This window comes from Pelodiscus sinensis, chromosome 22, assembly GCF_052426305.1.
Source record: "Pelodiscus sinensis isolate ZL-2025 chromosome 22, ASM5242630v1, whole genome shotgun sequence".
NCBI lineage: Eukaryota > Metazoa > Chordata > Testudines > Trionychidae > Pelodiscus > Pelodiscus sinensis.
In genome coordinates this window covers 24,974,924-25,002,888 of record NC_143073.1, presented here as the reverse complement: position 1 = coordinate 25,002,888, position 27,965 = coordinate 24,974,924, and the positions used below count along the sequence as shown (strand labels likewise).

General features: G+C 55.8%; 2 protein-coding genes and 1 pseudogene across 2 annotated transcripts in view; 2 read left to right on the top strand and 1 right to left on the bottom strand.

Moving 5' to 3' along the window:
• The window catches only part of LOC149521877 (guanylate-binding protein 3-like), a 32,901-nt gene extending 22,641 nt beyond the window's left edge, over window positions 1-10,260 (bottom strand). The window contains exons 1-4 of the mRNA XM_089772702.1: window positions 10,038-10,260; window positions 9,769-9,896; window positions 7,344-7,453; window positions 5,644-5,849 (exon numbers count right to left, since the gene is read on the bottom strand). Coding sequence (XP_089628828.1) covers window positions 5,644-5,849; window positions 7,344-7,453; window positions 9,769-9,896; window positions 10,038-10,227 — 634 coding nt within the window. The 5' untranslated portion in view covers window positions 10,228-10,260. The remainder of the gene's footprint in view (window positions 1-5,643; window positions 5,850-7,343; window positions 7,454-9,768; window positions 9,897-10,037) is intronic.
• The window catches only part of LOC149521872 (uncharacterized), a 465,443-nt gene that overhangs the window by 92,371 nt on the left and 345,107 nt on the right, over window positions 1-27,965 (top strand). The gene's annotated exons all lie outside the window — the stretch shown is intronic.
• Window positions 23,135-27,965, top strand: part of LOC149521876 (phospholipase A2 inhibitor gamma subunit B-like) — a 65,194-nt pseudogene continuing 60,363 nt past the window's right edge.

The window sequence follows — 27,965 nt, the reverse complement described above, 5'->3', positions numbered from 1 at the left end:
ATACCCCAGGCCCCTTTCTGCTGCTTCCCCAGTTAGTCCACCTGCCACATTTGTGCCTGAGATTTTGCCTTCACAAGTACAGAACTTCCCTCTTGTCTTCCCTGGATTTCATCTTATTCTACAGACCGATTCTCGGGGATACGGCTGGCCCCATAGGGGCACAGGGCCTGGGGGAACTGCCCTGCCAGAGGCTCTGCTCTTCCCAGCTCTGTCCCTTCCTCACTCCAACGTTTCCACCAAGCCCTGCCCCTGCTCCCTTCTGCCCCCTCTCGTACCTGCTCCGCCCTGCCCCCCATTGCACCTCCTGCCCAGAGTTACCTCCCCTAACTGACATGAACCATGGGATTGCCGTGAGCCTGGCATGGGGTGGCAACAGGTGGGGACCCCCCCACACTCCCCATGGTGGCCTGTTGAGCTCTGCCCCATTGGCATCTCCCAGCCCATTGACTCTGCATCACTGGGGCTGGGGCTCGCTTCTCACCACTGCAGTGATGCAGAGCGCGCTGGTCTGGGAGCTGGGCAGCAGAGGGTGTGTAGCCAGACAGGAACCCCCCTTGTAACATCCACTTTTGCTTGCCTGGAGCATGCAGGGCACACAGAGCAGAAGGCCCAGGCTGCTGTGATCGTGAATGGCTGTAAACAGAAATATGCCAATTGCTGACCAAGAGACTGCCAAGGAGTGCCCTTAACTCAAACCCATATTGATACGAACACACAGCCGTCCGCGGGAGGAGGAATCTCTCGCCCAGTAAAAAAATGTCTAGTACTCACAATTTAGTTCTCTCTCTTGCAAGTGTAAATTAACTTGAAACTTGCTTGTAAGAACTGGCGCCACAAAATGGACCAGTACAATTTGGCATCTTAAATAAAAAAAAGAATACGGCCCCCCGGGGGTATAAAGATGGGTCCAGCAGCACATTTACTCTGAGTGTCAATCTACCATCTATCTGCTGGTCGGGTTAGATGTTTGATCTCCTGAGGTTCCATGGGGACGCTCACCTCGTATTCGTCTTTCCTAGGAATTGAAAGACCGGCCCTGGCCTGACACGCTGGAGCCAAAAGGCACAGAAATGGGTAAAAATTGTACCTGGATGTGGTACTTTGTCTTAAGTGTACACATAGACTTAAAGCTCTTTAAAAATTAAGCTGTTACTTAGTACCATTATTTCTATTTTCTATCTTTATTTTCTTTGTAACCATTTTTAAGATTTGTATTTGCTAACAGTTAAGAAAGAGAGCAATAGCCATAGTAACCATATGCTTTTATAAGTTTTTTTTAATAAACCTGTAACAGTTTAAGTTTTAACCTAACTCCTTCAGTTGCTGTAATAAAACCAAGCACAATTTTAAAAAAACTTCAGCCGGTCATAAAGAAACAGGCATAGGAAAAGCTTGGGCGTTTAAATCTGTGTCACTCCCAGGTGACAGGTCCATTGGGGCACTTTTCAGCCTTCCCTAGGCTGCCCGCTGCGAAGAAACCCTGTGTTCTAGCAGCTAAAATCTTAGGTGTAATAAGCTCTTCCTATAAATAAGGGACGTCTGTTGGCCTGCTGGCTACCCTCTGCGATGGAACCCCGGTCCTAGCAGTAAAAACACAAACGTTAAACCTCTTCTCAGAAACACACATGTACACACTGTCCTAACCGTCGGCTAACAGGGTGGCAGCCTGCCGGGTCACTCTGCCTCCTGCTGCTGCTGCGGTGAGTGCAGGGCCCATCCCCAGCTGCTGCCCTGTGCCAGACCCCCGGTAACCTCCAGGCACATGTGTCCCACCCATAGGCCAGCTGAGGTGGCTGAAAGCTGGGGGCTGGAGCGGCTGCCCCAAGCCAGCCAGTGGATGGGCGCGTTAGGCAGGAGGTCAGGCCACAGTGGCGCTAAGTGGCCTTGGCATCTCTGACCCTCTGGTACAAGGAGCAGAGCCCCCCAGCCCATGGTGGCCCCCACTATTGCCCTAGGGACACACTCCAAGGCCAAGGCCCAGTGTGATGATCTCGTCTGACCTGCAGCCCCCGATAACCCCTGGGCAGAGCTGTCGGGCAGACACGCCGCCCTGACTGGGAAAGTGTCGGTCACGGAGAATCCACCAACCCTGGGGAACCTGCCCAGCGATTAGTTACCTCTGTGAACACTGACCCCTTTCCTGCCAGGCTGCAATGGTCTCGCCCCCTTCCAGCCTCTGGGTTGGGTCAGACCTTCCTCTGGGGCGGGAAAGCTCATTCTGAAATAGACGGTCCCCGACTCACCCCAGAGCCTCTCTGGCAAGGGAGCTCCATGGCGCCTGGACTCTGTCACTGCACGGCAGGTTTTCTAGCCTTTCGTGACCCTCATGCCTCTTCACTGAGGCCTGCCCCATTTATGAACATCCTTCATGAGCTGGGGCACCAGACGCAGTCTCCCAGCAGTGCCCACACCAGTGCAAACGACAGAGCTAAAACAGCCTCCATACTCCTACTTCAGGCCCCTGTCCCTGTGTGCTAAGGATGGCATCCCCTGTCTATGAGCACATCTACACTCTTGTACATCTCAAAGGAGGACCACGGAAGTGCCTATACAGAAGCAAATGCTTATTGGATAGTTGACTAGTCTTTAACATCCTTAGTAGTCACAGCGTACATGTGAGATAGCGTCCTTTCAGTGTGAATGCTATCTGTCAAAAAAGCAAATAACCTTTTTGATGTGCTTTGACAGTGTGGACACGCTCTTCGGGAAGAAGTTTTTTTGGACTATCTCTTCCAGAAAAGTTTCTCCTGAAAAAGCCTGCAGTCTCGACATAGCTGGGTTTGAGAGCCCACCTCCATCAAGAAGCTTTGTATGCACAGCACATGCACTTTCAGTCACTCCAAAACAAACTTTTAAGAAGTGCACGATCTCTTGCACCATATCTAGCAGGATTCAATTCCCCACCAAGATCTGAGTGGTCAGGTAATGTGTTGAAAGGGACATGGATAAACTACTAGCTCTGGGCTGAGAAGAAAATATTTCAGCCAAAGCCCGAACTCCGAGGCTTTCTGTTGAAAACTCCATGGAGAAGCCAAGCCAAAAGTAAATAGGTAACCCAAAGACTATAAACACTTACCTTCTGGGAAATCTCACAGCCACTGTTGATGTTCTTTGTGTTACTACAGCACCTAGGAACCCAGGCATGGACCAGGATTCTGTGGCATTAGGCCCCACACAAACACTGAACAAAAAGCTAATCACTGCTCCGGAGATCTCAGGCTGACGCAAGTAATAGAAATGTAGCTGTGCTAGTCTGGTGTAGCTGAAACAAAAGACAGGACTATGTAGCACTTTAAAGACTAACTAGATGGTTTATTAGGTGATGATGAGCTTTTGTGGGCTCATCGTGGGCCCACGAAAGCTCATCACCAAAAAAACCATCTTGTTAGTCTTTAAAGTGCTACAAAGTCCTGTCTTTTGTTTCAGGTTGAGACAAGACACTGCAGCCAGAGACAGTCAGACTAGGGAGCCCACGTGAGACACTACCACTCAGCATCACCAGCAGTGGTTTCTGCACCACAGCCACCGAACCACTGTCCAGTTTGTCTATAGGCCCACGGAGAGCTGTACAAGTGGCTGGTGTGGTACCTTTGTGGGAGCATTTCAAGTGGGGGGCAGCCTGGGAGAAAACACCCGGGGTGGGGGGGGCTGATATGACATGAGGTCCAGAGCGGGGACAGCAGTGGCTGAGGGGAGAAAGCGCCGGGGAAAGGGGCGGAGGGGTGTTGAAATGCCACAAGGGCAGCACTGGCTGAGGGGAGTCAGGGTCCAACAGGTTCCTGAGGGGTCAGGGGAGGGGCCGGCTGTGAAGGGCCTTGCAGGTGAGAGAAGCAGCCTCGGGCGGGGCTCAGACAGGGCAGGGAGGGCCCGTGAGGGGCTGGCAAAGGGTCTTTGTGGCAGAGTTGGGAGGGGCCTGAGGGGCCACGTTACTCTCTCGTGGCGACAGAGAAGGCTGCTGCAGTGGCTGTGGTGGGGGGAGAAGGTGGCCGGGAGGGGAGCCTGAGCGGGGGTGGGGGGGATGGGTAGGGAAGCCGGGTGCTGGGGAAGGAAGCTCTGTCCCACTAGGGATCGGGCGCCCTGGGGCGGTTGCGGTGCCCAACGCCTCGCGACACGGCGCAGGAAGAGCCCGGGCGCGTCTCTTGCTGCTGTCGCTGTGAGTGGTACCGCGCCGGGGGCAGCGCTACTGCAGTTGCCGTGGCGACAGCGCTGGCTGTCTGGCACAGGATGGCGCACACACGAGAGCTGGTGTCAGGTGGAAAGGGAGCCGTCGGAAGCGCACAAACGCTGCCCTAGCGACCAGCGTCACACGGATTCTCCCCACGTGTGGCCCAGGGAAAGAGCCGTCTGCGTTCGGGTTCAGGGGCCAGTCAGCGTCCCCTGGGAGCGGCGCAGGGCGTCCATCACCGCACAGAGCCGCCCTGAACATGAAGCTGCTTCACAGCACGTCCAGCCACAGCTCTGTGCCTGGTCCTGCACACACGGAGCCCGCACAGAGCATGAGCCCCCCGGCTTTCACAGGAGTCTCTGCATCTCATCCCATTGCACAGGCAGTGGCAGGGGCAGGCCAAGGGCCTGTACCAATTGAAATGGGGTCCACGTGCCACCGAAGGGAAAGAGCATCTTCACATACACATCGGCTAAGCCAGTGGGGCAGAGTTTCAGCCACAGTCAGTGGGGGCAGGAGACAAAGGCCCACGGTCCGTTAAAAACACAGAGACCAGGGGACTGGTCCGAGTCTGGGGGAAGGAGGGAAATTGCAGCCAGAGGAGAGAACAGCCGGGACAGAGGGGAAGTCCAGTGATTATCTCAGAGGTCTGTATCCCAGTGCATGAAGTGTGGGGAGTGACCAGGAAGAACTAGACATACCAGTAAATAATCACAAATATGGGAAAGGACAAATATGGCGCCATCTACAAAAAGGGGAATAAGGAAAATCCAGGAATACATAGACCAGCCATCTTAAATTTGGTACCTGGAAACACAGTGCAAGAAATGATCAATCGGTTTGTGAGCAGCTAGAAGATAACAAGGCAATAAGCCACAGTCAGCATGGACTGTTCAGAACAAATCCAGTCTCAGCAATCCAGTAGCGATGTTCGACAGGTAACATCCCTCGTGGGCTGAGAGGAAGCAGGAGCTGTCGTCTGTCCTGCCTTTAGTGACCCTTTGTCAGGGCCCCACATGACTCATTAACACACTAGAGACACGGAGCTTAGAGGAACCTACTCTCTGATGGACGCACCTCGGTGTGAAGTGAGTCCCCAGAGCATGTTTGTGCAGCGCCTGCAGACAGCCGCTCGGACACACAGATCCATGTCACTGCACAGGCCAGACGTGGGTCAGCACAGAGCTCAGCCTGGCTCCGCGTGAGCGTCACACTCTCACGACATCACCACGTGGAACCTTCCCCCATCCACAGCTCAGTGTTAACGGGAACCACTTTCACACAGATGCCAATGTCCACACCTGAGCCATCGCTCCGAGCCCGTTGCTCCGAGCCCCTTACACACCCCAGGGTGGTCCCTGCCCTGGCGTTTGTGAAAGGACCACGAGCCCTGAGCAGTTCCATCCCCTCTGCCCCTCCGCACTGGGACCTGATTCACTTCCCAGCAATCCTGTCCTGACCCTCGGCCGAGCACTTACCCTTCTTCAGCATCAGGGTGCTCTCCAAATACTCGTCCTCCGTCACCTGCCTCCCCTCCAGCTCCAGCTCCAATGTGAAGTCCCGCAGGGTCCAGATGAAGCTCGGGAAGAAGCTGATGTACTCAGTATCAGCCGCAGTCTCCTCCTCTTCCTGCTTTGCCTCGTCACCCTTCACCTTGATGTGCTCCGAGAGCTCAGACACGTAGCTGGCCAGGCAGCTAAGGAATCCAGACAGGTGCCCTGGGATGCTGGTGACAGGGGCTGGGAGTAAAGCAGCCAGACCAGCCCCAGCCAGGCACTGAGTGTCGGCTGCACCATGTGCCTGGGCCCCACCAGTGCGCCCTGCACGGGGCTCTTGTGAGGAGAAGCCCGCACCCCCCCATCCTCCCCTGAGGCGCAGACCCTTGTTCCCAGGTGGCCGAGTGGGGTAGCAAGAGAACATGCTCCTCCTGCAGGCTGCCGGCTCCAGCGCCCCACCCATTGCCCTGGGCAGCCACAGGCAGGCCCACATGGGGCGGTGAGGCTGGCCAGAATGCTTGGTTTGCTGGTGCCTAGAGCCGGCCCTGAGCCCCGGACCTGCTCACGACGGGGTCTCCAAGTCTAGACCCCGACGGACGTGGATTCAGGCCAGGACGTGTCACAGGACAGCGCCAGCCCGTTGCTGCTGGAGGCCAGGAGGAGACAGGTGGTTCCCTGGCCAGGAGCAGGTTGTGGGGCTCCCTGCTGGTCCCCTGCCTGGCTCCCGCCCATGGGACAGGACGTCCCCCCGTGACGAGCGTGCGCCAGGCTCTCCAGCCCACAATAGGGGCCCCTGCTCTCGGCCCCGCTCCCTGTCACAGCCGGCTGTGCGCTCCCTGCCTCCCTCACTCGCTGGGGCCTGCTGGCTGAAACAGCCTCTGTCAGCCTCCTGCCCCTCCCGGTGCCCAGCCCAGGCTGGGTCTCTGCCCCAACCCTCCCTGGACGAGCTCAGGACTTGTCGTGGCGGCAGGGCTGGCCCGGGCTCTGCTGTCACTGGAACGTCTCCACACGGCTCCTCCCAGCGGGGCCTGAGGGGCTCCGGCCCCAGGAGCTGCCCCCTCCCTGCCCAGCACCCTCTGCAGCTCTCCCGCTGCTCCCCGGCTTGTCCTCACGGTTCCCCCCACAGCTCCCCCCACAGGGCGGTGAGGAGAGGCCCCCACGGCAGGCTCTGCCCCGCCCAGGGGAGCAGAGGAGAGGTCGGGAGGGAGGGAGGGGCTGAGGGTGCGTCGCCTGGGGCGGTGTTGGGAACAGGAGACACTTTTCCTTTCAATCCCCCCAGTCCTCTTTCTCCCGGGCTCACGTGTCAGCTGGTCCTGGGGCCAAGGCCCAGCCGCTTCTGACGATCTGACACCGGGGCTGCCCCCGCCCCAGTTACTCAGGGTGAGAACCTGCCACAGCCCCAGGGATACCTGGGGGGGGTCTCTCAGTGACTCCCCACCCCGCTCTGACCAGTCACTTCTCGCCAGAGCGGTGAGGGGGGGCCGCGGGGAAGGCCGAGCAGACGCCGGGTGGGCATTATGGGGAAGCCCAAACACCTGCTTTTGGGGGATGGCTCTGGGCCTGCACAGACCCCTGGACCCCACCTACTAGGCCCAACACACCCTGGACCCCCCCCCCCTCCTCCCAGCAGCAGCAGCTGCAGCCTCCCCCAGCCCCAGGCAGCCCCCCGCCGGGAAGGATACTGCAGCTTGCTCATGGCATCCTGGTCGATGGTGCCCTTGCTGTTGTACACCAGGGTGCTGCTCAGCAGGACGGCCAGCGTGAAGATCCAGGTGTCGTGCTTCAGGTCGCCCTGGGGAAAGGGGCACAGGGGGAGCAGGGGCTGGGTGAGAGCGGCTCCTCGTGTGTGTGTGTCCTGCCAGTGGGACGCAGAGAGAGGCTCCTACCGGCCAGCCGTGCAGCAGGAGGGAATGGGGGACCCTGCAGTGGACCGGGCTGCAGGCTCTATAGGGAGCAGGCTGGCTGCTAGCTTGCCACCCTCAGCCAGAGAGGCAGGCGGCTCCATTTCCCTCGGGTGCTGCTGCTCCCTGGAGCCTTTTCCTTACTGCCCAGATGCTGTTCCCTCGCCGTGCTGGGAATGTGACGCCTGAGGCTGCCTGAGCACTGCAGCACGCGGAAGTAACGGCTCAGAAACCGCTCGCTTTGGTCTCAGGCCCAGCCTCCCAGGGCAGGACCCAGGCGGAGAGCCACGACCTGGGCACCTCGCACTGTCACAGAGGCTGCCAAGGGCAGGACTCACAGGCACCACTCGTGGGGCGGCTCTGGATCCATGACCGGCAGCCACACGGTCACTGAGGCGGGCTGGCTGGGACCCTTCCTGCAGTTCATGCACAGGTGCCTGGCTCTAGCGCATCAGCTCCTCTAGAGCTGGGTTGTACGTCTGACTCACCCCCCTGGCTTTCCAGCCGTTCTGATCCGCAGAGGCAGGGGGACTGGGCACGAGCTGAGCTCAGTCTCACGCAGATCACGGCAGTGTGTGAGACTCCAGCCATGGCGCACGGAGGGTGCAAAGCCCCCAGCACTGTCAGAGCCACCAAACAGGCCTCCCATCGTATGGGCCAGACCCACCACATCCTGATCATCCCCCGGACCCCGCTCCCCAGGCAGGGCCGCCCCTCCCAAGGCCTCACATCCCCTCAGGGGGGGTTCAGGGCACTCGGAAGAGCCGCTGCAGAACAGGGAGCATGTTTCCATCTCAGCTGTAGGGCAGGATCCTGCCCTGGCGCCCTGGGGCCGCTGCGCCGCGGGGGTCTGGCTTAGTGCGCGGATACACGGGTGTTACCCGCACCAGTGAATTGTGCATGTTCCTGAGCCCCCTGAGGGCCCCGATTCCTGCCAGAAGAGCAAAGAGCAGGTGCCCCTGGGACTTGAGGGCAAATGAAACTGCCACAGGGAGGTGAACGCTGAGCTTACCTACCAACTCAGGCATCCCCTCACCTTACGGTACCGCCTGTTCCCTCCGCACCACCAGAGCCAGCTCACCTTACGGTACCGCCTCTTCCCTCCGCACCACCAGAGCCAGCTCCCCTTACGGTACCGCCTCTTCCCTCCGCACCACCAGAGCCAGCTCCCCTTACGGTACCGCCTGTTCCCTCCGCACCACCAGAGCCAGCTCCCCTTACGGTACCGCCTGTTCCCTCCGCACCACCAGAGCCAGCTCCCCTTACGGCACCGCCTGTTCCCTCCGCACCACCAGAGCCAGCTCCCCTTACGGTACCGCCTGTTCCCTCCGCACCACCAGAGCCAGCTCCCCTTACGGTACCGCCTCTTCCCTCCGCACCACCAGAGCCAGCTCCCCTTACGGTACCGCCTGTTCCCTCCGCACCACCAGAGCCAGCTCCCCTTACGGTACCGCCTGTTCCCTCCGCACCACCAGAGCCAGCTCCCCTTACGGTACCGCCTGTTCCCTCCGCACCACCAGAGCCAGCTCCCCTTACGGTACCGCCTCTTCCCTCCGCACCACCAGAGCCAGCTCCCCTTACGGTACCGCCTGTTCCCTCCGCGCCACCAGAGCCAGCTCCCCTTACGGAACCGCCTGTTCCCTCCGCACCACCAGAGCCAGCTCCCCTTACGGTACCGCCTCTTCCCTCCGCACCACCAGAGCCAGCTCCCCTTACGGTACCGCCTGTTCCCTCCGCGCCACCAGAGCCAGCTCCCCTTACGGAACCGCCTGTTCCCTCCGCACCACCAGAGCCAGCTCACCTTACGGTACCGCCTCTTCCCTCCGCACCACCAGAGCCAGCTCCCCTTACGGTACCGCCTGTTCCCTCCGCACCACCAGAGCCAGCTCCCCTTACGGTACCGCCTGTTCCCTCCGCACCACCAGAGCCAGCTCCCCTTACGGTACCGCCTGTTCCCTCCGCACCACCAGAGCCAGCTCCCCTTACGGTACCGCCTGTTCCCTCCGCACCACCAGAGCCAGCTCCCCTTACGGTACCGCCTGTTCCCTCCGCGCCACCAGAGCCAGCTCCCCTTACGGAACCGCCTGTTCCCTCCGCACCACCAGAGCCAGCTCCCCTTACGGAACCGCCTGTTCCCTCCGCACCGCCAGAGCCAGCTCCCCTTACGGAACCGCCTGTTCCCTCCGCACCACCAGAGCCAGCTCACCTTATGTGCATCTCCTAGCCCCTCGGTGTCCAGCAGCACCAGGGCGTGGCCGTCCTGGCGGGGGTGGGGCAGGCACCACATCCAGATGCCCTTGGTGTGCGACTGGACGGTGGAGCCCAGCGAGAACCCTGGGGAGAGAGGACAGGTTCCATGAGACGCAGACACACAGGACGGCTGCCTGAGGGAGGGAGTTTGCTGTGAGCCCCAGAAAGCAGCAGGGAATCACGTGGGGGGGGGGCGGGAGGGGGGCCACTGCCCAGGCCTCTCACCTTTTCTCTGTCCAGCCAAAGCGTTCATGAGGTAGGACTTGCCCGTGCGGTACAGTCCCACAATGGCCACCACCACCACTGGCTGGGCGATGGCCTCCAGGATCTTCACAGCCTGGGGGTTCACCTGCAGGGCCCCCTTGTCGCTCTCAATAAGGCACACGGGCTGCTCCATGCGCCACCCTGGGGCCATCGTTTGTGAGCGGGATCGACCTGCAACCCAGAAAACAGACGAAGTGCATCTGACGAAGTGGGACTTTGCCCACGAAAGCTGATGCTCCAACACTTCAGTTAGTCTATAAGGTGCCACAGGACTCCTCGCCGCTTTTCCAGAAAACAGACTGAGCCAGCCAGGCAGACCTGCTGCAGGGATCCCCAGGGAGAGGGCAGAGGGGGGCAGGTCTGAGGGGACCCCAGCTCCCCAGGGAAGCAGCCCCCTCGATGAGAGCAAGACCAGGCAGGACAAGCCCCAGGGAGCAGAGTGCTTCCCAGACACACAGCGGTTCAGTTGCGCGGCGATGCAGAGAGAAAGCAGCATCGTAACATCAGACACTCACTGGGAAGTGCAGAACAATCCCTTCCCCAGCTCCCTCTCCGCCTCCAAGGGTACGGCTAGACGGATACTGGAGGTCTCCCAAAAAAACTCCACCGTGTCTAGGGACCGCGTTTGCTCTTCCACTTTTTTTTGCGGAGGAGCAATTGCGCTCTTTTGGAAGCCCCTGCATTGTTCCACGAGGAAGAAGGGGGCGTTTGAAAAAGGTTTTTTTCCAAAATGTGGCCCAGTCTTCTGACAAAAGTATCAGAAAAAGATACGTAAAATGCAAAGATAGCAGTGTGCATTTTGTAGCGATTCCTCACATTCTGTTTGCTTTTGTGACTGCTGCTGCACACGGAGTGGATGTTTTCAGAGACCTGTCCACAATGACTCTAAGATCTCTCTCTTTTGAGGTTTACAGGAACTTTCGAAAAGGGGCTTTATTTTCAAAACATCTCCATCTAAACAACGCGGGGGGGGGGGTCAAAAAGCCGCTTGCGGGGAAAGAAAAGCAGCTGCCATTATGTAAATGAAGTGCAGGAAATTCAAATCCCTGCTTCATTTACATTATCGATGTGTCTAATTTACATCCCTATTTTGAAAAAGGGATGTAATCTAGATGTACCCCTAAAAGAATGCCGCAGGTTTGGGAATCTCCCCAATATCCTCAGCCATTAAGACTGAAACAAAGAATTCATTTAGCTTCTCTGCAATGACTTTACCATCTTTGAGTGCTCCGTTAGCATCTGGATCGTCCAAGGGCCCCACTGGTTGTTTAGCCAGCTTCCTGCTTCTGATGTATGTAACAATATTTTGGTATTACTTTTTGAGGTTCTGGCTAACTGTTCTTCAAACTCCTTTCTGGCTTTTCTTAATAGATTAGCCAATGAGCCCATCATGAAAAGGGATTTTCAAGTCTCTCCACATCCTATTCCCTTTCTATCTCGGTCTTCTCTCCTGAGCCTCTGGTCTCTCGCTCCATCTCTCGCTCTCTCCCCTCCTCCTACTGCCGCCCCCATCTCTCTCAGCTCTCCTCCGTCTCCTGCCTCTCTCCGTCTCTCTTTCTCTTCTCCTCCTCCTCCTGCGTGGGGAGCGCGGAGCCCAAACGGCTGTTTGAGCCGCTTGCTCCCACGCAGCAGCCCGGCTGAGCGGCTGCCTATGAGCTCCAGCTGCCTCCCTGCACCATTTCCCTTCAGCCCAGCACTGATCCTGCAGCCTCCCAGCTGTCCTCCACCTCCACCTTCCCCCTTGTTCCCCCACCTTCCTCCTGCGCACAGCCAGGGGGCGGGGCTTGGAGCCGCTGTCACGCCGCACGTCACCGCCCCACTCCCCTTCGCATTCAGCTGTGGCACTCAGCTGACTTCTGCGGCACTCAGCCGGGCCACCACAGGGGAGCAAGAGGCCGTTTGGGCTCCCCCGCAGCATCCCAGCTGAGCGGCACAGAAGTCAGCTGACCACCACAGCGGAGACAACAGCGCCCCCCAGAGGCAACACGTAACGCTACCGCGTTACAGAGTCACAGACATTGGGCTACTATATGTATGACTTTTACACTTAATTTGACAAAGTTTATGCTCCTTTTTATTTTCCTCACTAGGATTTGACTTCTACTTTTTAAAAGATGTCTTTTTATCTCTCACTGCTTTTTTTACTTGGTTGTTAAGCCACGATGGCACTTTTGGGGGTCTCATACTGGGTTTTTTAAATTTGGGGTATACATTTAAGTTGGGCTTCTATTATGGTGTCTTTGAAAAGTTTCCATGCATCTTGCAGAGATTTTACTTTTGTCACTGCACCTTTTAATTTCTGTTTAACTAATTTCCTCATTTTTGTGTAGTTTTCCTTTCTAAAATTAAATGCTACAGTGTTGAGCTGCTGAGGTGTTTTTCTCACCATAGGGGTGTTAAATTTTATGATATTATGGTCACTATTTCCAAGCAATCTAGTTATATTTACCTCTGGGACCAGATCCTGCACTTCACTGAGGACTAAATCAAGAATAGTCTCTTCCCTTGTGGGTTTCAGAACCAACTGCTCCAAGAAGCAGTCACTTAAGGTATCAAGAAATTTTCTCTCTGCATCCCATCCTGAGGTGATGTTTATCCAATCAGTCTGGGGAGAGTTGAAATCCCCCACTATTACTGAGATTTTTATTTTGGTAGCCTCTCTAATCTCCCTTAGCATTTCACAGTCACTATCACTGTCCTGATCAGATGGTCGGTAATATATCCCTACTGCTATATTCTTATTTTTGGAGCAAGGAATTACTATCCACAGAGATTCTATGGAACATTTTGGCTCATTTAAGATTTGTACTTCATCTTCCAGTCATTCGGTACCGAAGCTGATTTAAAGGACAGGTTACAAACCACAGTTAATAGTTCCACAATTTCCCATTTGAGTTCTTTCAGAACTCTTGGGTGAATGCTGTCCGGTCCTGATGACTTGTAACTCTTACATTGATCAGTTTGTTCCAAAACGTCTTATAATAACACCTCAATCTGGGACAATTCCTCAGATTTCTGACCTAAAAGAATGGCTCAGGTTTGGAAGTCTCCTTAACATCCTCAGCCATGAAGACTGAAGCAAAGAATTCATTTAGCTTCTGCTCAATGACTTTTTCATCTCCGAGTGCTCCTTTAGCATCTCAGTTGTCCAGAGGCCCTACCTGATGTTTAGCAGGCTTTGTACTTCTCATGTACATACAAAAATGGCTATTACTGTTCGGCCTTCTTAATTATATGTTTACACTATATTTGAGACCGTTAATGCTCCTTCTATTTTCCTCTTCATGATTTCAATTCTATGTTTCAAACAACGCCTTTTTATTTCTCACTGCTTCTTTTACTTGGCTGTTAAGCCATGCTGGCTGGCATTTTTTTAATTTTCGTATTGTAGTTTTAATTTGGAGTACACCTTTAAGTTGACCATCTAGTATCGTGACTTTGAAAACTTTCTATGCACCTTGCAGAAATTCTACGTTTGGCCCTGTACCTTTTACTTTCTGTTTAACTAACCTCGGGTACGTCTACACTACAGCGCTAGTTCGAACTAACTTAGTTCGAATTAGTTAATTCGAACTAAGCTAGTTCGAACTAACGCATCTAGAACTAAAAACTAGTTCGAACTAGCGTTTTGCTAGTTCGAACTAGTAAGTCCACATTGAGTGGACTCTGAACAGGGCTTAATGATGGCCGGAAGCAGTGCCGGCAGGGCATAAAAGGAGGACTTAGAGCATGGAGATACTGTCTCAGGCTAGCCGAGGGCTGCGCTTAAAGGGTCCCGACCCCCACCCCGGACACACAGTTCTAAGGGGTGCCCCGCTTGCAAAGAAGTTCTGGCTTGGAGTGCCCTGAGTGCCCACACTGGGCACATCACACCACTCGGCCATCAGCCCGGCTGCACTTGCCGCAGGCTGCCATCTGGGGAGAGGGAGTAATTGGGGGGCTGCAGGAGAGCTTCCACCCCCAGAAGCCCGCAGAGCCAGCCCAGTCCTCCCCATCGGGGGCTCGTACCCCATTCCTCCCTCACCTCCTTCCACTTGCCCTTCCCTAGCCCCCCTTCTTCTTGATGTACAAAATAAAGATAACGTTTCTTCCAACATTGACTCTGTCTTTATTGAAAAAAACTGGGGGAGACTGGGAAAAGGAGGTGGGAGAGGGGAAGAGAAAGGCTGGGAGAGGGGAGGGCAACTAACATGATCAGGGGTTGGGAACAGGTCCCAGATGAAGAGAGGCTACAGAGACTGGGACTGTTCAGCTTAGAAAAGAGGAGACGGAGGGGGGACAGGATAGAGGTCTGTAAAAGCAGGGGTTGGGTGGAGAGGGTGCATTCAGAAAAGTTCTTCATGAGTTCCCATAAAGAAGGACTAGAGGACACCAAAGGAAAGGAATGGGTAGCAGGCTTGAAACTAGTAAGAGAAAGTTGTTCTTGACAAAGCAAATAGTTAACCTGTGGAACTCCTTGCTGCAGGAGGCTGTGAAGGCTAGAACTAGAACAGAGTTTAAAGGGAAGTGAGATCAAGTCATGGAGGTTGGGTCCATGGAGTCCTATTAGCCAGAGGGTAGGAGTGGTGTCCCTGCCCAAAGTTTGTGGAAGGCTGGAGAGGGATGGCACGAGACAAATGGCTTGGTCATTGTCTTCGGTCCATCCCCTCCAGGGTCCCTAGGGTTGGCCGCTGTGGGCAGACAGGCTACTGGGCTAGATGGACCTTTGGTCTGACCCAGTATGGCCATTGTAAGCTCAGGGCTCAGTGTCGGGGGTCTCAGTGGACCCCCTTGATTTTCATTCACACCTGGTCCTGGGTGGCCAGGCTGGCAGCTCTCCTGCCCTAGACGGCCACTTTCCTGTGCCTAGTGCGGAGATCGTGGACGAGGTCCACGATGTCCGCACTAGCCCAGGAAGGTGCCCGCCTCTTGCGGTCCAGGGCAAGCTCCCGGGAGCCGCCAGCCTGGTCCCGGCAAGAGGGGGTGGGCTGGGGGGCATCGGGTGGGTGGCTCTGTGCCGTGCCAGGTGCAGGGTCTGCTAGCTGGGTGCTGGCAGGCTTGCACCTGGCACGGGCACCGTAGCCAGCCCGTGCCCCTTTAAGGGGTCCGGGGCCGGGAGGGGGGCATAGAGTTTCCCTGGTGTTGGCCAGAGTGGCCACCAGGGAAACCTGGGGAGGGCTAGCCTCCCACTAGTTCGAACTAAAGGGCTACACAGCCCTTAGTTCGAACTAGCTAGTTCGAACTAGGCGTTAGTCCTCGTAAAATGAGGTTTACCTAGTTCGAACTAAGCGCTCCGCTAGTTCGATTCAAATTCGAACTAGCGGAGCGCTAGTGTAGCGCATAGGAAAGTTAGTTCGAACTAACGTCCGTTAGTTCGAACTAACTTTCTAGTGTAGACATACCCCTCCTCATTTTCCCCTTTCTGAATTTAAATTCCACAGTGTTGGGCTGCTGAGGTGCTTCTCTCACCACCAGGACATTCAGAAATCCCCTTTCACCTGCATCACTCATTCTCTCTCTGTTCAGTTTGATTTTGTGAGAAGCAATTCCATTCCTGGCACATCCTATTTCCCTGACACAAACCAACCACTACCTCGCTTTAAGCTATCATATGAGGAAGCTGTATACCTAATTTCATGGTCCTCACTCTTACAAATTAGGGGGAGATTTTGAATAGCCAGGTAGATGCTCTTAGATATAGAGTAAACTATTTCTTAACAACCAGCTAGTTTCCATCAAACTGCCATCTTTTTAAGTGAAATCAGGAATCAGTAACATTTGTTAGAAATATTGAAAACAAAGCAGATACAATAAGGGAAAGTTTTAAAGGGTACTTTTTTGCTTGCATGTTATACAAGTATATTTAATGGGTGGGATGCTTGGGGTTCAGGCACTCCTGAACTGGGGGGAGGGGCACACCCAGCCAGCCGCTCACACGTGTCGGGTGCTTCTGTCTCTTCTCAGCTGCTTTTGGGACATGCAATCCGCTTCCAGGCACAGCCCTTTTTCCTGGCACAAACTAACATTTCCTGATTTTAGATTATGATATGAGGAAGCCGCACGCTGAATACGGTGTTCCTGATACTTACCATTGAGGAGGAGACAGAGTCACTTTCTCCAATGTACTGTAAAATATTACTTTACGCCTGCTCTATTACATCAGAATACCACCCTTTTCAGATCAGTTCTCAATAGCATTTGTTACGATATTGCAGAAAATAGAATAAGGGAATGTGCTTCATAGTGTATTTTAGCTTGTACGTGTTACATTCTTCTTGGAGTCATTTTCAGTCTTTGAGTCCTTTCCCGCTTCCTCACCACCCAGCTTCCTCTCACATTTACCTGGTACAAATAAAAGAGACTGTATCTTCTTCTGAGCTGTTGACATTCTCACAAACACTAATGATGCCTATTGCCTCAACAAAACGTCTTGGTTCAGGAGAGACTCGCTGTCATATTCTCTAGAGGTGGGGAGGTGATGCCTGGAAAGGGCGGAGCCTCCAGCAGATGGATGGTTTGGGATCTAGCTTCCACTCCCCAGACTTCAGCACTGCGAGGAGCAGGCGCCCTGCCTGTGAGCCTGTGCCAATAGCCAGCCCTTTGACTTGTGTCTGCCTCCCTCCGACCTAGGGCCTGGCCAGTGCTGTTTCTCTGGGGGCACCCATATGGGGTACGGAGGCTGAGGCAGGAACCACAACTCAGCTTAGGCTCAGGACAGGAGCAGTGAGTGGGGAGGGGGTGGCAGGCAGAACCCCAATCTCGAAGCCAGCAGCAAAGCCCTGAGCACGGGTCTGGAAGTGGAGCCCTGGTCAGAAGCCTGAAAGCCAGGACCCTGCATCAGGTCTGGCAACGGAGGCTATGGGCAAGGCCAGCAGGCAGGAATCCATAAGCGGGGCTGGGAAGGGATCCCTGGGCAAAATTGGAGATGCAACAGCACCCCCCCCACACACACCCAGAATTTCTGTGCCCCGACTTCTTCTGACCTTGTGACTCTGTGGCACACAGTAATTACGCTCCTCATCCCACCACAACTGGTAGTTGGTGTGTGACGCGCTGACACTAACGTGTCACCCAACAGCGCCCAGGGACCTCTCACTGGCAGCTGAATGACGTGGCGGTGGCAGTGGAATGGTGAACGCTGCTGCTTGAGTCTCTCCTGTGCACGAAGCAACTCGCCCTCTGCTGCCAGCGCCATCCCGAGGCATTTTACCCCCCAGGGTGAGTGATTAGATCGTGAACCCTGCTGGCACCTGCACAGAACGGTTTGGATTCCTGCTCCCTTCCTCCCACAATCCCCACTCCTACCCGCCCGCCACCGAGTTTCTAGCTGCTCCTGCTATTGTGGCTGTGGGACCAGGATCCCTTGGGTCCTACAACCCTCCGGCCGGAGCAGTGGGCACAAGGTGCAGGTGGCAGCGGGTGTTGCAGAGGTGGTGCAGGGGTGGGACTGACGCAACCGTCCTGCATGCTGCGGGCAACATGAATCCCCAGCTTTGAAGGCAGCAGCACAGGAGCAAAGGTGGCTGGGTACGTGGTTTCCTGCCCTGAGCTCTGTGCTGCTGGCAGCTGCCCTGCCTTCAGCGCTGGGTGGTCAGAGAAAAGCAGCTGCACCACGACCAGCAGCATAGAGCTACGGGTGTCACAGAGCTACGGGTGTCACGGGGACGGTTTGGTGACAGGACTCCCAGGATCCCAATTCCACTACAGGCCTCTACCCCAAACATTGCGTTTGTCTGCCCCACTTTCCCACCACCTGCTGGTTTGCAGCCTGGGCAGCTGCCCCTCCCCCTGCCCTGGCTACAGCCCTGGTGGATGCAGCTGTGTTGAGAACGGCAGAGAGAGCTCACGCCCCAGCACAGCAAACCGGCTTTTTTAAACTTACATCTCCGGCACGGTAAGTGCAGAGTTTGGGGCCAGGAATGGCCGAGCCTGGAGTTTCTGGAGCTCAGTCCCAGCCAGCTCTGGCTCACACGGCTCTTTGCAGACCTACCACTGGTTGGTTATTTTCCCCTTTCAGAGCATGCCCGTTCCTGTTCCTGTTCCACTTGACAGACGTGTCCCAAGCAGGCCAGACATTCTTCCTGCCGGGGGCAGTTATCCCTTGTGCCAGGGTCAGGTGAGATGGCTGGAGGAGAAGGGTCTTATTGGATTGCAAGGAAGTGTTACAAGGACTCCCCTCCCTTCCCCCCGACATTGGGGGAGGATCCACTGAGCCCAGGAACGCAACTGATTATGGGGGACAACCAAAATGGTCCAAACAAGAGAATGGGAAGGGAACACTGAGCAGAGAACCCTGCCAGCACCCACAGCTAGTCCAAGGTGTCAAGCAAATGCCACCAAGAGGACCTCTGCCCAGATATGTGGATGAACAAAGCATCACAGAAAGGTCCCAGAGTCACAAGAGACCCTCTCAGCCAACCTCCTCCCTCTGGTCTTGTAGGTGGCCACTTTAGCCATTGCTCGGAGGAAGTTGATCAGGAATTGATGAGAATTCCCATGACTTGGGGATTACAGTGGATAAGAAGATGGAGAGGAGTTAACAGGGCGCCCTTGTAGCCAAGAAGACTAATGGCATATTAGGGTGCATTAGGAGGAGCACTGGTAGCAGATCTAGAGGAGGGTATGTCTACACAACAGTTTCTCTCAGAAAAATGGCCATTTCTCTGAAAAAAACTTCAATTATGTCCAGACTGCAATCATGTTCTTTTGAAAAATAATCGAGAGAATGGAGTGTCACATTACCGAAATGGAGGGAAGCAGCCAGATCGCTGCTGCACCCCTAGGTGGGGGTGTTGGCCCCAGAAATTGGTATGAAAGGGAGCCATGTGGGGTATTGAATGGGAGCTTGTTGTTTTCTGATCCTGTGTACACTGTTTATGTGAGTATATAATGGCTGTGTGTGTAGATCTGTAATCTGTGTGGAAGCTGAATATTTCTCCGAATGTGGTTAAGCATTGCTATGGACAGGCTGAGTAGCGAAGCCCTGTAGAACAATGGCACTTGATGGCCCAAGGACACACCTAAAGCATGAGGGCGGAGACCTAAGAGCGGCCAGCAGAGAGAGGCTGAGGACCAGGTGACCTGCTGCATACCAGAAGAGGCCAGGAAGGGGGTATAAAGAGGCCATGTGGTGGATGCCATTTTGTTCTCAGCTCAGCACTTCATCCCAGAGGCAGCACTGCAGGGATTGAAGAGCCCGGAAGACCTGTGAACCCATCCTGATCGTAGGATGTGCAATAAGAACTTTTAAACCAGCAGCTGCAACATCTCTGCTAGAGCCTGCATCGAAAACTGGGAGATTCGGTGCAGGTAATGTACTGTACTTTAATAACCTTACTCTCAGGCTTTTCTTTCTTGTAATAATAAACCTTTAGATATAGATTCTAAAGGATTGGCCCAGCGTGATTTGTGGGCAAGGTCCAGAGGGTAAATTGACCAGGGATCTGTGGCTGGTTTCTTGGAACCGGACAGAACTTGTTCGGGGTAGGTGGGATTGGGTGCTAGGACCCCCCACCTGTGTATGAGGCCTGGGGCCATCTGGGGCACGGATATTGCTGGGGTGTCGGAGGGATTTTGCTCGGGAGGCTTCAGGCAGGTTGCTGAAGTGCTCTGTGAGACTGGTTTGTGGCCTGTGTGGAGAGGTCACCAGTCGGGGGCTGTAAGTAGCCCCGGATTCGAGCAGTTCGCCCTGAGCGGACGCCCTCAGCTGTGCCCAGACACGGCCCGGTCCGTCACATGGAGGGTTTTTCCTGACATTGGTAAACTTCTTTCTTTGAGGAAGAAGCCTTTTTCCAAAATACCTCTTTCGGAAAAAGGCGTGTGTGGATGGGGAAGAGGGAATTATTTCGAAAGAAGAGGAAAGAGAAAAAGCACAGGTTCCACAAAACCTTCTTCTGAAAGAAGCCTGCAGTCTGGACACAGCCGAAGTGATTATTCCCCTTTATTTGGCACTGGTGAGGCCACTTTTGGAGTATTGCATCTAGTTCTGGGCCCCCCACTGCAGAAAAGATGTGGACACATTGGAGAGGGTCCAGCGGAGGGCAATCAAAATGATTCATGGCATGGAGCACATGACCTATGAGGAGAGACTGAGGGATTGGGGCTTGTTTAGTCTGCAGAAGAGAAGAGTTGGGGGGATTTGAGAGCAGCCTGCAACTCTCTGAAGGGGGGTTCCAAAGAGGCTGGAGAGAGGCTGGTCTCAGTAGTGACGGATGCAGAACAAGGAGCCATGGTCTCAAGTTAAAGTGGGGGAGGTCTAGGTTGGATATTATGAAAAACTATTTCCCTAGGACTTTGTCTACACTATACCGCTCTTGCACAAAAGTTTATGGAAATAAAGTGCAGATTAGCATATTACCATGTTTCATTTGCATAATTAATTAGGGGATGCTTTTGTGCAACAGGTTTTTGAGCAAAAAGGAGCTGTGTGGATGGCTCCTTTTTGTGCAAAACCACCTTTTGCATAAGAGCCGTTTTTCCTCATTTTTTCAGGAAGAATGGCTCTTGTACAAGAGGATTTTTTTTGCGCTAAAAGGAACCACCCACACAACTGCTTTTTGCTCAAAAGCCTCTTGCACAAAAGCGGCTGATAATTAATTATTCAAATGAAGTGCAGCAATATGCTAATCTGCACTTCATTTGCATAAGCTTTTGTGCAAGAGAGGTGCAGTGTAGACGTAGCCTAGGAGGATGGCGAAGCACTGGGCTGGGTTCCCCAGGGAGGAGTGGAATCTCCATCCCTACGGGTGTTTAACTCTCAGCTTGACAAAGTCCTGGCTGGGTTGATTGAGTTGGGGTCCCCTGGGTGGAGGAAGCTGCCAGTAGATGGCCTGGCCGGCCTCTCTGGCACCAGGTCTCCCAGGTCCTGGACCACAAGGGGCGTGTTGCCTGCATACGGCTGACAGACCCAGCCGCAACTTCGGCTCTCAGCACCAGCCCCTTCAACCTCAGATGGAGGAGACAGAGGAAGGGCTCGGTTGCCAAAGGCAAAGCTGCCTGGCAGCGCTCACCCCCGAAATTTGCCTCGCACAAAGCTGACCAGTTCCCTCAGAGTCCAGGTGAGTCTGACTGGACACTCCATGGACGTGCACAGCACTTGCCTGAGCCCCAGAAAGTAGAGCCCCAGACTACAGGAGAGATTATGCCACACACTCTCTCAAAGAAACTGGGGAATCACCTCATCAGCATCCTACACAACACAGAAGAAAATCAAGGAGGAGCTCTCAACATCAGGGGTACGTCTAGACTACAGGCTTTTGTCGACGCTTCATGACACATACCGGAGCGGTCGACAAAGGCTTCCTTTGTTGACCGTGTCGCATCTAGACTGCCGTGCTGTGCTGGATCAGCTGATCGTCGGCACAGCGTGGCAGCCATTTTTATTTTAAGGAAGCGGGGATTATTTAAATCCCCGCTTCTTTGACTATGCCAAATAAACTATTTTACGTGGCTCCGTTGACGGAGCCATGCAGTCTAGACATAGCCCTAGAGAGTCTCATAAAAAAACAAACTTCCACACACACGTCCCCTTGGTTGGATTTACTAAACCCAGCAAGGCACCTTCAAGGTTCACGTCACCTCCCTTCACAAGAAAAAGGACAATAAACTATCTGTAGTGGGGTGGAGACCTCCCCCACGACCGGAAGGAAGAAAATACCCTCCGGAAGCCATTTTGGGTCCAGCCTAGCTCCGTCTAGTCACCTGACCAGAAGGCAAGGGGCGGGGCTAGGACTATAAAAAGCCTGGCTGGGAGCTCAGTCAGGGCCCATCCTCTGAGGGAGACAGAGGCCTGGCCAGAGCTCCCGGCTGAGGAGGCTGGGACCTGTCCTGGGTTTCCCACAGCTGCTTCCCCTAAGGCCAGCAAAGATTTCCCTGCCAGGGCTGCTGAGGCCTGGCCAAGCCAGTCAGCAGAGCTGCCCTCTGGGCCAGAGGAACCCGAGGCTCTGCCGGGGCCTGGTGAGTTTGAGGACCTGCCTGAGCCGGATATCCTGCTCGAGCCCCGAGACCTGCGGAAACCCCGGGACCCTGAGGTCTTGCCTGAGCCAGAGGACCTACTGACTGACGGGGACCCTGAGGGCTTGTCTGAGCCTGAGGACCTACCGATTGACGGGGACCCTGAGGTCTTGTCTGAGCCAGAAGACCTACCGACTGACGGGGACCCTGAGGGCTTGTCTGAGCCAGAGGACCTACCGACTGATGGGGACCCTGAGGTCTTGTCTGAGCCAGAGGACCTACTGACTGACGGGGACCCTTAGGTCTTGCCTGAGCCCGAGGACCTACCGACTGATGGGGACCCTGAGGTCTTGCCTGAGCCTGAGGACCTACCGACTGACGGGGACCCTGAGGTCTTGTCTGAGCCCGAGGACCTACCGACTGACGGGGACCCTGAGGGCTTGCCTGAGCCCGAGGACCTACCGACTGATTGGGACCCTGAGGGCTTGTCTGAGTCCGAGGACCTACCGACTGATGGGGACCCTGAGGGCTTGTCTGAGCCCGAGGACCTACCGATTGACTGGGACCCTGAGGTCTTGCCTGAGCCCGAGGACCTACCGACTGACGGGGACCCTGAGGGCTTGCCTGAGCCCGAGGACCTACCGACTGACGGGGACCCTGAGGGCTTGCCTGAGCCCCAGAACCTACCGACTGACGGGGACCCTGAGGGCTTCCCTGAGCCCGAGGACCTACCGACTGACGGGGACCCTAAGGGCTTGCCTGAGTCCGAGGACCTACCGACTGACAGGGACCCTGAGGGCTTGCCTGAGCCCCAGAACCTACCGACTGACGGGGACCCTGAGGGCTTCCCTGAGCCTGAGGACCTACCGACTGACGGGGTCCCTGAGGGCTTCCCTGAGCCCGAGGACCTACCGACTGACGGGGACCCTGAGGGCTTCCCTGAGCCCGAGGACCTACCGACTGACGGGGTCCCTGAGGGCTTCCCTGAGCCCGAGGACCTACCGACTGACGGGGACCCTGAGGGCTTCCCTGAGCCCGAGGACCTACCGACTGACGGGGTCCCTGAGGGCTTCCCTGAGCCCGAGGACCTACCGACTGACAGGGACCCTGAGGGCTTGCCGGAGCCGATGGACCGGCTCGACCCCCGACGCCCGCCTGAACCCTGGGGCCTGATGAACCCGCTGGAGGCTGCAGAGCTCCCACCCATGGAAGTCTGGATCGGGCCGCCCAGACCCTGCTGGGACGACACCGCCCTCGACTCCCCGACGGACCTGCTGGAGGTGCGGGTACCTGCGAAGGGGCAGACGAGCAGAGGCCCAGGGGGTAGCACGGGCTGAGAGCAGCCGCAGGCCAGCAAGTTGCGGGCTGGAGCCCTGCTGAGCCAGTAGCAGCTGCACTGCTGCATTTAGGGCCCCTGGGCCGGGGCGCAGTGGAGTGGGTGGGCCTGCGCTCCCCTGCCAGCCACCAACCGGGTGGCAGGCTCCCCCTCACCACTTCTGCAGGTGTTACCTGCCCAGCTCCTGCACTAGGAGCTTCTACAAACCTGTGTTTGTTTGCAGCCACGCCTTGCGTCAGGGCCTGGCCGCCATTTGCTGCCCCACCCTGAGCTATGGCCGGGCCGGCAGCTTGTCTATGGCTATGCCTTGTACCAGGGCCTAGCCGCCAATTTTGATTAGCTGCCCCGCCCTGTACCAAGGGCCTGGGCTTATTTAACCCTTAGTTTGCCGCCCCGCCCTGATCGAGGGCCCGGGCTTACCTACTGTGCTTTGGTGCCGGCCGGGAGTCAGGCTGGACCTTTTAAAGGGGCAGGACTAGAAGTGTTGCCCTGCCCAGAACTGTGAGCTGATAGACTTGCCTATATGGTGAACTTCTTCCCCGGCAGCCCGGACCTGAAGCAAGGCCGGGCGTGCGAACTATTGCCTCTCACCCCGACCTGACGCAAGGCGGGGAATAGGCTCACTGACTTGGACTATTTTAAGGCAGGGTAGCGCAGTGGAACAGGCGTAACGCCCACTGTACCGGAGGCGGAGGAACCGCCTCCTGAAGGCCTACCGGCCTACAACCCACCCCCGGAAGGGGGGGACTCAAATTGTGGTGGGCACCGCCGGAGGGCAGTGTCCCGAAAGGGATCCCGCCACCTGCCATCTGAGCTAATTCCCAGGACCAACGGCAGATGGCGCTGTGGCGGGAAGTGCACCCCGCTACACTATCCAAACTCCTTCGCGCCTCAGGATATTTCAATCCTGGCACCTTCGACTCACCTAGCAACATTGTCAGCCTATCCAATCACGCTCCTAGCCCGGCGGAGGAATTTGTCCCAGCTCAAGGACTCTCCTTCTGCCCCAACACCCCACAAATATGATTCAGACAGCACACAAGGCTGATTCAACTACAAATCAGTAAAGAACAATCAGGGCGGGTATAGTTGTGTTCATCACCTGCTTATTAATATTCATTGTGTAGGAGGTCACCTTACTAAATGAGGTTTTAGGAAAAGTAGTGATAGACGTGTGAATTAAGACACTAACATAGATCAAGGGGTGTAATTGGGGACAAATTGTTGACACTCGGACGTAGTGTGGAATGTCTGAGGTAAGTGTGAGTGGCAATAAAGCAGCTCCCTTTCCCCCATCCGCTCCTGGGTCGCCGTTTCTTCTCTAACACCAACAATCTGCAACCTATCCTGGAAAATGGCCCCTCACTTTCACAGACCTAGGGGGAAAGGCCAGTTCTCGCCTACAGACAACCCCCCAACCTCAAACAAATTCTTTCCAGAAACCCTGCAGCACATGTCCATCATAGTGCCCCAGGAACCCACCCCTGCAATCAACTCCGGTGCCAGCTCGGTCCACACATCTACACTGGTGACAGCATCACAGAATCCTAGTCACATAAGCCACCGCATCAGAGGCTCCTACAACTGCACATCCAGCAATGTGATCCATGCCAGCAAGTGCCAGCCATGCCCCTCTGCCATGTACAGTGTCCAAACCAGACAGTCTCCACAACAAAGGATTAATGGACACAAATCAGATATTTGAAAAGGTAACACACAGAAGCCTGTGGGGAAACATATTAACTTGACTAGGCACTCATTGATGGATCTCTAAGGGTACGTCTAGACTACATGCCTCTGTCACCAGAAGCATGTAAATTAGACTACCAGGCATCGGAAAATGAAGGGGCAATTTAAATAATCGCCGCTTCATTTAAATTTACGTGGCTGCCGCGCTGAGCCGATCAGCTGTTTGTCGGCTCAGCACGGTAGTCTGGACGCGCGGAGGTCGACATCAAAGGCATTTGTCGACCACCCAGGTATGCCTTCTGCACATGCCAGTGAGGATCACGGACACACTCGCCTTCCAAGAGACAGGCCAGGACATCCCACAGCCGGAGCAAATGACAGTGAGCAGCACAGAGAAACTCGACTTCAAGGACAAAACAGGCCTCCCCACATCTCCAGCGAGAGCCGCTAAGGAGCACAGACACACCCAGCGTCAGAAGAGGTGAGATTTCAGAGACTGTATTTCCCCCTCTGTTCCTTATTACCAACAGGAGCGGGTTGCCTTGCTGGGCCCACATATCCTCACAGAGCCACAGTCCCGATTTTAACCCTTTGTGAACCCGAGCAAAGTGGCACAGGAGGTGGAGAAGGGCAGTTACTGCTCTGGGGCTACGCTGGGCCCAAGAGACGAGTTTAGCCCAGTAACAGCAATTGCCTAAAGAGATTCCTGTCATAGGGTGTGGCTGAGCCTCCCAGGCAGCGGGGTGGCCTAGTGGTTAGGTCCCAGAGTTAGCTGGTGGTAAAGGGCCATAGATCCCTCCTGCGGGACCCTGGGCTTAGGAATTGTGGCCTCTTACCCGACTCTGGTTCTTAGGTTTGGGGCATGGCCCCAAGAATCCAATTTCCCCCCCTAGGTGAGGGGCCCTTGTAGGTTCTCCCCCTTTGCGCCGTAGGGCGGGGGTAAGAGCCTTGTGTGCTCCTGTGGCCGACCCAGTGGACGGCTCTGGCTCAGGTCGTGTGGATGGCAGAACCAGCTCCTGTCTCTTCACTGGTCAGCCCCAGAGGCTGTATCTAAATTACGGTTTTTTCCCGAAAGAAGATATGCAAATTCCACAGGAGCCGGAGCTGGTGGGGGCGGCCGGTGTGTGCGCAGGAGGGGCAAGTTGAAAATCCTGTGACAGATGGGCAAGAACGGTGACAGCTTAGTAGAAAGACTGACTACTAATGACAAGGCCTTTTTGCACAACTAGCCCTGCCCCCTTTTTTAAAAAACTGTGTAAACCTCATTATTTAAGGAAGAGCGTTTTTTTCGAAAAAGGGATTTTTTCCAAGAAAAACCCCATGTCCAGACTAGTGTCACTTTCGAAAAAGCCTTTCAAAAGTGAGATCAGAAGAAGAAATGCAAATTACTATAGAATTTGCATATCCTCTTTCGAAAATAGAACGTAGTCTAGCCATAGCCTCTCTGAGCCAGGGTCCTCTTATCCTCCCTCCAGGCCTGGCATTGGCTGCAGGTAAAAGGGGGAGGGGCTAGCTGGGCTAAAAGGCCTTGTTATCAGTAGCCAGTCTTTCTCTTAAGCTGTCGCCGTTCTTGTCTCTCTGTAATGGGACTTTCAACCTGCCCCTCCAGCGCAGGCGCCGTCCCCTGCCAGCTCCAGCTCCTCCCCCAGCACCCAGCAGGCCACCAACTAGCTCCCGGCCCTCCCAGCATCCTGTCCCTCCTTGCTAGTGTGCCCTCCCTTGCTAGGCCACATCCCCGTCCCCCCGTGGCTCCCAGCCCCCCAACAGGCTGCCCCTGCCAGGTCCAGCTCATAGCCCCCCTGGCAGGCCACCTCCCCCCCACCTAAGACCACAAAAGAAAAAAAAATATTTGTAACAGCCAGTATTTCTGAATGCGCACCCAAAGACTGAAAAGGAAGCTTTCAGCTGCCAATGCAGAGAGCGGCTGGGTGGCTAAGGCCGATTCAGGGTAGTTGGTAACTGTTGGCCACCCGATCTTTCTCCAGCAGTGGTAGCTGAAAACTTTATCTCCCGTCTCTTGCTGCGCAGTCCAGTGGGCTGCCAACGGGGGCTCCGCTGCTCCGGCGAAGGGCGCTGGGTGGGCTTGGCTGTGCGATCTCACAGCCCCCTGGCGTCATGAGCTGGGCCACAGAGGAGCAGCCTGGTGCTGTGACCGTGGGCAGGCAGCGAGCTGAGACAGTGAATGGGGCCAGGCACTGGGAAGGGCGGGCCGAGGGGGGGGGGGGCATGTCGGGCAGTAGGGCAGACGCTGAGGGGCAGAGCTCAGCCAGGCTTTCTGTGCCCCTGCCCAGCCCCACACCCGCACCCACTCCGCTCCCTGGCCTCTGCTCCCCGTGGTACCTCTGTGCCAGGGGAGCGGCGAGCTCTGTGGCAGCAGGACACCCCTGAGGAGTGTGGGGGACAGGATGGTGCCGGGGGCTGTGAAGGGAGGATGGGGGAGGGGAGACACTTTGGGCGGGGGGGGGCAGGGAGGCTCATGACTGGTTGAGGGGCCCCCTGTGCCCCTGCCCTGAGGACGTGCATTGCGGGAGGCCTCTGAGGCATCACTGCCTGAGGCCAAACCCCACTGAAAAGGCTCTGTCCCAGGTGCGGAAGCGCCCAGGCAGCAGGGCCAGGACTGAATCTCTGCTCCAGCCCCAGCTATGGCCTTGGCACCTAGGGGGGCGGGGGAGGTAGGAATCCCCTCAGGTGCCAGCCCCTCCAAGTCCCAGGGAACCGCAGCCCATCTCCCGTGCTCCAGTGGCCCCTGCACCTCCCGGCCACCGGCCCGTTTCCCCAGAGTCCCGGTCAGGCCTCCTGTCCCCCAGCTCTGCTCTTTGTACCCACTGCCTCATTCCCTGCTTCCCCCTCACACGTGCTCTCAGGCCCGGCTGGAATTGCCATGCGCTGCTGCCAGGCTGCCCCGGGGCTCCTTGGGGTAGGGTGACCATATT